The 10,715-nt window shown below is 34.5% G+C and overlaps 1 protein-coding gene across 2 annotated transcripts in view; it reads left to right on the top strand.

Annotated features, from left to right (window-relative positions):
• Positions 1-10,123, top strand: part of LOC125670845 (elongation of very long chain fatty acids protein 7-like) — a 15,572-nt gene extending 5,449 nt beyond the window's left edge. For both annotated transcript variants that reach the window (XM_048906250.2, XM_048906249.2), the window contains exons 3-8: positions 3,463-3,650; positions 3,815-3,889; positions 4,568-4,624; positions 4,762-4,867; positions 5,925-6,061; positions 6,648-10,123. In XM_048906250.2, the coding sequence (XP_048762207.2) occupies positions 3,463-3,650; positions 3,815-3,889; positions 4,568-4,624; positions 4,762-4,867; positions 5,925-6,061; positions 6,648-6,845 (761 nt within the window). In that variant the 3' untranslated portion in view covers positions 6,846-10,123. The remainder of the gene's footprint in view (positions 1-3,462; positions 3,651-3,814; positions 3,890-4,567; positions 4,625-4,761; positions 4,868-5,924; positions 6,062-6,647) is intronic.
• Positions 10,124-10,715: the final 592 nt, after the last annotated feature.

Raw genomic sequence — 10,715 nt, 5'->3', positions numbered from 1 at the left:
GTGACATAACTTTTCAGTCCCAATAATGAAGAAAAAATTACTATTTAAATTTATGGCTCAGGACATACAATAAAGGTTTATAGCTGTTACCGATATTTTATCATACAACAAAATTATGATAGCATAATATTCAGACTGAAGAGAATAATTCATCGAGTTTGAATTATTTATACATACAAATCAAATAAATTGCTCCCAAATCTTGAATATTTTATTAAACTTTAATATCTATCTGCGTAAATACATGTAGGTATATTATGTTCACAGTGCGCACAGAAGTCGCGTATGAATTTCACGCCAGGGACACGTGCCGAAGTTACATAATTTGGACCAGGAGTTCTGAATCAATGTTTAATCAAAGTCATTGTTTTTAAACAATAAAACAACAAATCATTGGAAATGACACTGGTCGACCATGGGTTTCTGAATATTCTATACGCATGTTTAGATTTGGTTTAATCATGATTATAAACTATTGATTTCAAAACATGTTCAGAAATAATTCGTTATGTTTGTAAAATGTATCCATTATCTTTTTCAAAACGAAGAATTTGAGTAAAGCTTGTGTGTTCAGTTAAAGTAGTGTGAAATCACAGATCGCTAGTCCAGCAGCGATGAATCTCCGATATTAAACACACATTCAATTAAACATGATTGAGAAACGAACTGTATATTAAATTGCAGATTTTAAAATTGATGCCTGACTCAATGCTCTAGAGTTTTGAATTTAAAACAAATCAAACGTAAGACCAGGGACGTATAAACAAGTACATGTATATACATCCCCGGAAAGACTGAATTATTCGAAAAATCCAATATGATCAAAAACATAACATTCTGTGTTATATTTAGGACGACAATGTTTACTTTGTGTACATGCCCTGGTTCACACACGATGTTCCTCGAGGCGGTTACGTAAATATAAAGAAAAACAAACCCCGTGGTGTATGTAAGATGCGTGTAGTTAATGACTGAGTTATTCTATGCTTGAAGGTTTGTTTCTTCAATTAAATATATCGTTGTTCTAATAACAAACATAAAAGAGATAACCTTTTCCTCTTTTTTTCTTTGGAACGATTGTTAATATATTAAAGCTACTAAATTATAAAAAAAAAGAAGAGAAAATTGTCGATAGATGATTTTTAAAGGAACCATAGATCAAGTTAAAACCCTATTTTAAAAGAATATTAGCATTTCATGAAGTCAGATTTATCAATTAAAGCAAGTTTATTTAAGTTATACGCATATTTCCCCCCCTTCACGTACCTAATGATACGGTTACCTGTTTGCGGGTCAAGCTTTTTACTCATATATAACACAATACTCGAGCAAAATATTATGTTTATGAGATCAATAAGATGTTAAAGAACAACTTTTCCAGCGAAAGCCATATCGAAATATTTACCGTTTTTGAGTTATAAAGCGAAAACTTTGAAGATCCCCAGATCCCTAATTTAAGGGCCCAGCCCCTTTTTAGGGATATCAAAAGAAAGCTCTTAACATTTTGCACAACTTTTGTTCTACACGTCTTAACAAAATATTTTTAGTTTAAAAGATATAAAGGAAAATATGTGTAATTTTTTGCTCCTTTAGGCGTCCTAATTTTTTAACCCTGTCAACCACCATTTCGAACGCTGTGATCAAAAAACAAAAAACGATGTTCACAACTACAATGCTCCTACTTTTCATTTTCAATGCATTTTCTGCTCAAGCTTATACAGTCTCGGAGCCTTTGTCTAGAAACCAAAGCCCCTAAAATTTCATTCAAAGGGGAATAATTCGTGAACAGAAGGGAATTTCTGAAATGTAGTACATGATTTCAAAATTGTTCTGTAAAGTTTATAAACACTGAAAATTTGAGCAAAATCCATGCAAAAATGAGCGAGATATGAAGCCACAAAGTTAGCGTCTAGGAAAAAGAGAAAAAAAAGAATAATAAGAATAATCTTAACCAGCACAATCAGTAGAAGGTCTTCCGTAACAACGGAAGACCTTCTACTAATAATATTAATAACCTGATGGAGAAGGCAGGTAAGTTTATAACAAGATGTACAATAACCTGATGGAGAAGGCCGGTAAGTTTATAACAAGATGTACAATAACCTGATGGAGAAGGCAGGTAAGTTTATAACAAGATGTACAATAACCTGATGGAGAAGGCAGGTAAGTTTTTCTGAATATAAATGCATGTATAAGACTTGCCCAATGCTCTATTTTAATGCTTTTTTACACATTAATTGTGTAAAGAAATTTTGTATTCCCTCACAATTTGTTGTGAGTGGGGACAGAGTAAAGTGTCTGACTATTTGTGCGAGAGTGTTTGTATAATGCTGAGATTGTAGACACTACAGGCCACATTTTTTGCTTGATCAATTTCATACTTCACATTAGCTAATTAATATATAGCATTGTTATCAAGGGAGGAAGAACTCTATTGATTTAAAGGTCATTAGTGTACTTAATAGAACTCTATTGATTTAAAGGTCTGAGGTTAAGGTCATTAGTGTACTTAATAGAACTCTATTGATTTAAAGGTCTGAGGTTAAAGGTCATTAGTGTACTTAATAGAGAAAAAACCTACATTGTAGATACTCTAGTTTAGTTCAGAAAACAGAATTAAAATGAAAGGAAGCCATTTATTTAAAAAAATTTACATTGTATATAAACATGGTTTCTTCTAGAGTGTCCAATCTAGGGATACGTGACTTGTTGTATTGCCGTTCTTATCTAGGGATACGTGTGTTGTTGTGTTGCCGTTCTTATCTAGGGATACGTGACTTGTTGTATTGCCATTCTTATCTAGGGATACGTGACTTGTTGTATTGCCATTCTTATCTAGGGATACGTGACTTGTTGTATTGCCGTTCTTATCTAGGGATATGTGTCTTGTTGTGTTGCCGTTCTTATCTAGGGATATGTGTCTTGTTGTGTTGCCGTTCTTATCTAGGGATACGTGTCTTGTTGTATTGCCGTTCTTACTCTTCAGTAATAAACAAGTTTTCAAATTTAGTAACGAATATCTACTGACCAACCGCTACAAGAGACAAACAGCTGCACTGAAGACTGTAGACTTGCTCAAGTCTCTATGTTTAATAATCATTGCTCTCTTTAATACTTTTTAATAATGCCAAACATATGTTTGGTGATAATTAAGTATGGTAGAGAGCAGATAATTAGACTTCTGAAACACAATAAAACCAACATAGAGACTTGAGCAAGTCTAGCAAGAGTGTAGCAGACTGCAAAGCTATGAAATGGCATTATGATAGGGGAGTGTGCTGCACTGGTCTCCTAGGATTGGTTGATTTATTCTTTTCTTTCAGACCCGCGGTTGGTTGATTTATTCTTTTCCTTCAGACCTGCGTTTGGTTGATTTATTCTTTTCCTTTAGACCCGCGGTTGGTTGATTTATTATTCTTTTCCTTCAGACCCGCGGTTGGTTGATTTATTCTTTTCTTTCAGACCCACGGGTAGAGGGCTGGTTCATGATGTCCACACCCTGGCCGAGCCTCATCATCTGTGTCGCCTACTTTATGTTTGTTAAGATGGGTCCCACCATCATGGCCAACAGACAACCATTCGAGCTGAAGACAATCCTAATTGTGTATAACTTCTGTATGGTTCTGCTGTCGACGTACTGCTTTGTGGAGGTAAATATCTGAATATACTTGTTATTACGTAATGTAAGGGAGGACAGCATCACAAACATGCCTATTATTCAGTGTATTATTTGTGCTTATTTTTCTAGATGTTCCTGACTTTATGTAGATTGCTATTCTATCAGTTCTTTGTAATCTGATTTTTTTCTCTCCAGTTTTTGTTGGCAGGCTGGCTAAATGGCTACAGCTTGAGATGTCAGCCAGTGGATTACTCCGAGAGTGGAACGAGGGTCAGTACTTATACTTACTGTGATACACAGTACTCATTTACTTATGTACCCATTGTACTGTGAGAGTATTTATATTTAGTGTAGATTAGTGTCAAAGGTTAATCAAAGGTCAAGATTGTTTCCAAATTTGGCATTTTATACTCTATCTTTACTCCATAAGGTCCTGAGAACAAACAATGAATGTATAACAATATTACGTATTGAGGGGTGAGAACAAACAATGAATGTATAATAATATTACGTATTGAGGGGTGAGAACAAACAATGAATGTATAATAATATTACGTATTGAGGGGTGAGAACAAACAATGAATGTATAATAATATTACGTATTGAGGGGTGAGAACAAACAATGAATGTATAATAATATTGCGTATTGAGGGGTGAGAACAAACAATGAATGTATAATAATATTACGTATTGAGGGGTAATAGAATAGGAAGGCAGAGTTCGTCTGTCTGCCAGCACGCTGCGGGTCAGATGAAATATTTCAAATCTATTGGTACAGTATTATTCCTCTTTTAAGTTTTCGTACGAGAGGCAACAGCAAACCATAGGACAAGTATAGTGAGAAAAAGGAATTTGATCGAGAAACGACTGTCTGACTGATTGTTAGGATGAACTCCCAGTGTAAGACGTGAACGTTTTACTCAACATGGTGTTGTTTATACATTTCAGATGCTGAAAGTTTGTTGGATGTTTTACTTTTCAAAATTTATTGAACTTTTTGACACGGTGAGTTCTGTTGGCACTCAGAGGTTCTGCCTTTGCCTCTATTTTGATGAGATATGTTTATGTTGGTATTTTGATGATATATGTCTGTTGAATAACAATTTATTGGATAATCCTTGTAATGTCGTGAATTTATCCAGGTTTTCTTTGTGATGAGGAAGAAGTTTAACCAGGCTTCGTTTTTACACGTATTTCACCACGGGATAATGCCTGCCTCTTGGTGGTTTGGTGTCAAATTTGTCGGAGGTAAGACGGTCTGAAGATCCGTTCTAATTCCTCTAAAGTTAAAGAAATACATTACAGTGTTTCCCTGAAGGTTATTTAGAATTCCAGTTTTACTGACTGACCCACACAAGCTAGTGAAAAATTCAGAGTGATTCTCCATAACATTTTACTTGGATCTCATTCATGTAATTAATAGATTTATTTGTGTCGTACATATTTTAAAATGGAGGATATCAACCTTTTCAAGGATAGCTGCTTAAGATTGCATCATACACTATAAATAGAATATTGTATTTTACAAAGCAATAGAACTTTATTTTGTTAGAATGACTTCAGAATGGCTTCTTTCTTGGAGTAGACTACATTGTAATGGATCTGTTCAAAACACTAATTAAAGAGATAGTAAAGCTCATTTTGGTGAGAGAAAAATTCTCACTCCAGATCATCTTATTCCTTTCTAATTATAATTAGATAAGATGTATGAATGATATTTTTCAACTTTGAAATGACTGCATGTTTGTCAAATTTTACACTAGGAGCCAACTTGTTGTATAGCAGATTGAATTTTTGTCCAGGAAGCAAGAATTCAGGGGACATAATTTGAAGATTATAATCGTTTTAAATTTGGAAAGAAATGCAGATAAATGCATAAAATTGTAATTTTTAACAGAAAATGACTTGTACGAGTCATTTGAACACAATTTAATTCCTTCAAAAAATTTGAACAAAATGACCTTTACTCTCCCTTTAACAAAATCATTCAATTAACCTTGAATTAATTAACATTTCCAAAGAATGAGCTCAATAGTTTTTCACAATACAAACAATTATATGTATCTTTTTTTCTTTTAATTTTATGTAAAAATAAGTTTTTGCTAGATTTTTTCTGATTAATTCAAAACTTGACACCTTGGAATTTTTTTTTTTTATCTTCGGTCAATTTTAAATGGGTGAGGAGAAATATGGACCCCATTCGAAAACACTTCCGTTGAAAATCCTGTTCCAGTTGACTTGCCTAAAGGTTTGCTTTAGTTTGCTGGGTAGACGTGAATTTGACCTTGACCTTGTGTATTTGTAGGTGGTTTCGGAACCTTTCACTCCATGCTGAATTCCTTTATACATTTAGTGATGTATACTTACTATGGCATGGCTGCCCTCGGTCCGCAATACCAAAAGTATCTGTGGTGGAAAAAATACATGACCTCCATGCAGATAGTAAGTCTCAGATAAATGTCTAGTTGATGCTATTTCGTGGGGGAGTGCAGTTTGACTCAGATGTATATGTTTTATAATTATGTTGGAAGATTTTCATATATTAATGACAAAAGTTGGGTAACAGGACAGCCGTGTAAACTTTACAATCACTGTTTATTCCAAAAAATTGTCAATTTTTGCTTTATATTCTGGAATCCATGATAAATAGATACATGTGTTTGCATATCAGTATAAATACAAAGACTTTAACTTTAATCAAAACATTGCAGTTTGCTTTCATTTGAAATGGAAAAAAAAATCTCTGAATTTTCTGACAGATTCATGCTTTTTGTTTTTGACAGACACAGTTTATTTTGGTGACGATCCACTCGGTACAGCTTCTATGTGTTCTGACAGATTCATGCTTTTTTTCTTTGACAGACACAGTTTGTTTTGGTGACGATCCACTCGGTACAGCTTCTATTTATGTGTTCTGACAGATTCATGCTTTTTTTCTTTGACAGACACAGTTTATTTTGGTGACGATCCACTCGGTACAGCTTCTATTTATGTGTTCTGACAGATTCATGCTTTTTTTCTTTGACAGACACAGTTTGTTTTGGTGACGATCCACTCGGTACAGCTTCTGTTTATGGACTGTAACTACCCCACGCTGTTCGTCTACTGGATCCTCGCCTATGCTGTGATATTCCTCGTCATGTTCGCCGACTTCTACAGAAACGCGTACAAAAAACCACAGACCAACGGATCTGTTTCCAACGGAACCAAAGCCAAAGCCAATTAACACATGCCTTAATTAGGAATCTTAATTAGGAATCAAGCCACTTAAGTCCTAAAACAATACCTCTTTGTCTATTTTGATTAATGATTTTCTTGAATGCTTTAAACAATTATTTTTGATATTCTGATGAAGCACGACTGTTCGGCATTAACGTGTGAGGTACAAGGTATGTGCAATGTAAACTCCATCTGTTGTAGGACATTTCTTTACCATTTTTTAGGGCAAATTTATATTTTGTTTTAGTACAGTATTTCTACATTGAGAAAACCTTTACATGTACACAGTTTTGATAAACATGTATCTGAATGCCTTCAGAGCCGGTGACTCTGTCAGTATCTATTTATTTTATTCAGCTCCTGATTTTCTATTTATAGCTTATACAATGTAGATATGATTAACGTGTTCTGTGTCCGTATCTGTCCATAAGTTCAGGGTCTTTAGGGTATGGTGTTGATTCTGGGTAATGTTTGTACGCAGTGCGAGTTTTATACAGACCTTTTGTGGTATGAGTTGTTTTATATGTACTCGCTCTTCGGAACTGCTGTTCTGTAAACTCGGACTCCAAAATTTTCAGGGATTCATTGTAAAATCTTTCTCAGATACGTGCATGTCGCTGCGTAAGTGTAGATTTATTTGATTTTTGTGTTTTAACCAACTCTACAAAATCTGTTTAATCTTGAATTTGAGAGGTTTTGTTTTTCCTGAAACTTGTTCCTCAATTACGTATACTAGATTTATTGTTACTATGACTTTCTAAAGTCTGGTATTTCGACAACTTTTACCAAAAGTCTGTCTCCCAACTGCCAACACACCTAAATCTCACCGTGCACAGTTTTTTCACACCTTTAATTACAGAAACCCCTAATCCCATTATTTTAATCACTGTGGTTATGTGTTTGAATTTCGCAGACAGAGCACAGATAAGTCATTCTCCAGTTAACATTGACATTGTTGAAGATTTCAGATCATCTGGTTGGTATATTCAGTTTTTTTTCAATGGGAGACTGACTAGAGTAATGAGATTTATTAAAGAAGAACATGTCCATTGATAAAGGATCTAAATTATTATAAAAACATTTCAGGATCTAAATTATTATAAAAACATTACAGGATCTAAATTATTATAAAAACATTACAGTTTTTAATATTTACATTGTATTGTTAGGTGACAGTGACTTGCAGTGTAATAGATATCTTATCAGGTCTAAAGGATTGCTGCAAAAATGTCAAAGTTTTTTTGTTTTTTTTTAAATACACGCGTTTGACAATTGTTTGATAAAATAAATAAATGTTTATTCGGTGTAAACATACATACATACATAAATATCACAAGTGCATTAAGGTGAACATCATGGATGGAACTGCCCGCGTCAAAAGTCGTACAACTTTCGTCGTTGCAGTTTGAGCACATTACAGAGGGCCTGTCATTATTACAAATACCGTATTCGTCCTATTGTACAGACGCTCAGTAGGACGAATACGGTATTTGTTATTTACAACTTATCATAGATGAATATCTTTTTCGGGTAAACTACAAGAAATAGTACAGAAATCTCCCAGAGAGACATATTGAATAGTTAACATGTCTGCGTTCTTTATCTGTGTATCATCCAAAGACGTCATTATATTTTACTAACTTTTACCAAGTCATGCACCTACATTGTACATGTAGCTTTCACTAATGCCTCTGATAAGATTTTGTTTCCTGTATTTATTTTTTATGATATTACGTGTAGATGATTGAATGCAGCTGTGTGTTGTTTTGTTGTCACTGTTAGATTTGTACGATCAATTCATTGTCTGTCTGTTGAATTCTTTTTTTACTTAACATATACGTGAAATGAAGATACATACAGTGGATATATTCTGTGGATATACATAATGGAGCATCTTCCAGAATTTGATCAATCAAAAATGTTGGGTTAAATTGAAGTAGCCGCTTTCCTTTTTATGTACTGTATTTGTTCATTTAGCAAGATATTTTGGTCACTTCTGGCAAAGTCGAGTATGGTCTAATTGAGATCACTGCCGGACTATTGATTTGTCTAGGTATAGTACAGAGAGCTCCTGATGCCACTGATTCTAGGTGGTATGTTTTGTTTTTACTGATTAGTACTAATAAACAACAGACATACTGAACCGAAGCACAACTAGACCAGAACCAAAGCACCGCTAAACCGGAACCAAAGCACAACCAGACCAGGCTCCAAGACCATAAACTGAGAATAGACTTAAGTCTATAAATTTCAAATCCAGCTAACTTTGGAAATAATTTCCATAAACAAATAAAATTTTCAGTATATGTTTGCATTTGATTTTATTTTATAAACCTGCAGTTTTTCAAACATCTGCACTAGATAAATCCTCAGATATAAGTAATCAATATTTTAACTTAAGTCTATTCTCAGTTTATGGTCTTGGGGCCTGAACCAAAGCACTGCTAGACCGGAACCAAAGCACTACTAGACTGGAACCAAAGCACAACTATACTGGGCAAAAGTAAACAGTTGAAAAATCACTATTTCTTCTGTTGATGTTATTGTTAAGATGTGTATTTCATGCCAGCATGAAACTGATTAAATTGTTACGTTTATGTTGAGTTGTATGAACACCCTTGTTCCCAGAGACAATTTCTGATTCATGTTTAGCTGTGAACAAAATGCACTAGTATCCTGCATAATGATTTTTAAAGTTTTTTCTATTTTATCGTTTCTTTATCTGCCTGTTGATCTTGGTATGAGGGTCACATGACATTGGGTCATTGGCCACTTCCTCCCCCCTTTGAGTGCTAGTGATGATAGATATTCACCATTGTGTGAAGAGATTAAGAGTAGGCTGTTCTAAACCTTGGCTTAAACCAGCCCGGTCTGACTCCATGATCAGAGAATAGACTCAAGTCAAAAATAAGATTTTGTGGCTGGTATATACCTTTGGCTTGTTCAAAGTGTGACGATTTGAATCATATTTAAAAATGATATAATGTCAACTGATTTTCGAAAAACAAGATTCTGAAATATTCTTACAGGCCTGACCAAGGTTCTGAACAACCCCGTCCTAATCTCTGTTTCATCTGATCACGATACATATGTGTGTATTAGAGGTCGCCATTCTTGTGTTGATAATGCACATTCTGATAATGGTAGACTGTTTCGTGTGATTTGTATATTTATTATCGTATTTACATGATGCTATACTGATGTAGTAAAATGAAGACTATGTAGTACTACTGATTATCACATAGGTTTTGTATGCCATTTTGCAAATAGATTTTGTTAAGAACATTTACAGGTTTTCTTTTTACTTGCGTGCAGATTGATCTGTTAACCAGCAGTAGATCAGGTTTTGGCCCTAACAGAAATTCAGTTCCGATTTCTATATGCCCGTCTTTAGATGGGACGTATTATGGTATGGCAATCATGTCCGTCCGTCTGCCCCGCTTCATGTCCGTCCGTCTGTCCCGCTTCGTATCCGGCTCGTAACTTAAATACTATGAGACCTAGAATCATCAAACTTTGTCAGCTGATACATCTTGGGTAGGGGGTGAGTCGCACTTTAAAGTTAGGCCACTGTGACCTTTGATTAAGGCGATATGGCAAAATCCTGCCCGACTCGTAACTTGACAATTATTTGGTTTAGAATCATCAAACTTGGCCAGTTGATGCATCTTTTAAAAGAAGGTGTGTTGCGCCCTAAATTAAGGTCACTGTGACCTATAATTAAGTTGATATGGTTATATATGGCATAACCCATTTTTGGGCGTGTGTAGATACGAGTCCTAGAATCAATAAACGTCAATTTGTGCATCTGTATAGAAATGTAAATTGTAGCTTAAAATCGGGTCATTAAAACTTTTGAAATGGTAAGTGTTGTTAA

Source organism: Ostrea edulis, chromosome 4 (genome assembly GCF_947568905.1).
Source record: "Ostrea edulis chromosome 4, xbOstEdul1.1, whole genome shotgun sequence".
In the NCBI taxonomy this organism is placed as follows: Eukaryota; Metazoa; Mollusca; class Bivalvia; order Ostreida; family Ostreidae; genus Ostrea; species Ostrea edulis.
This window is presented reverse-complemented; position numbering and strand designations above follow the sequence as displayed.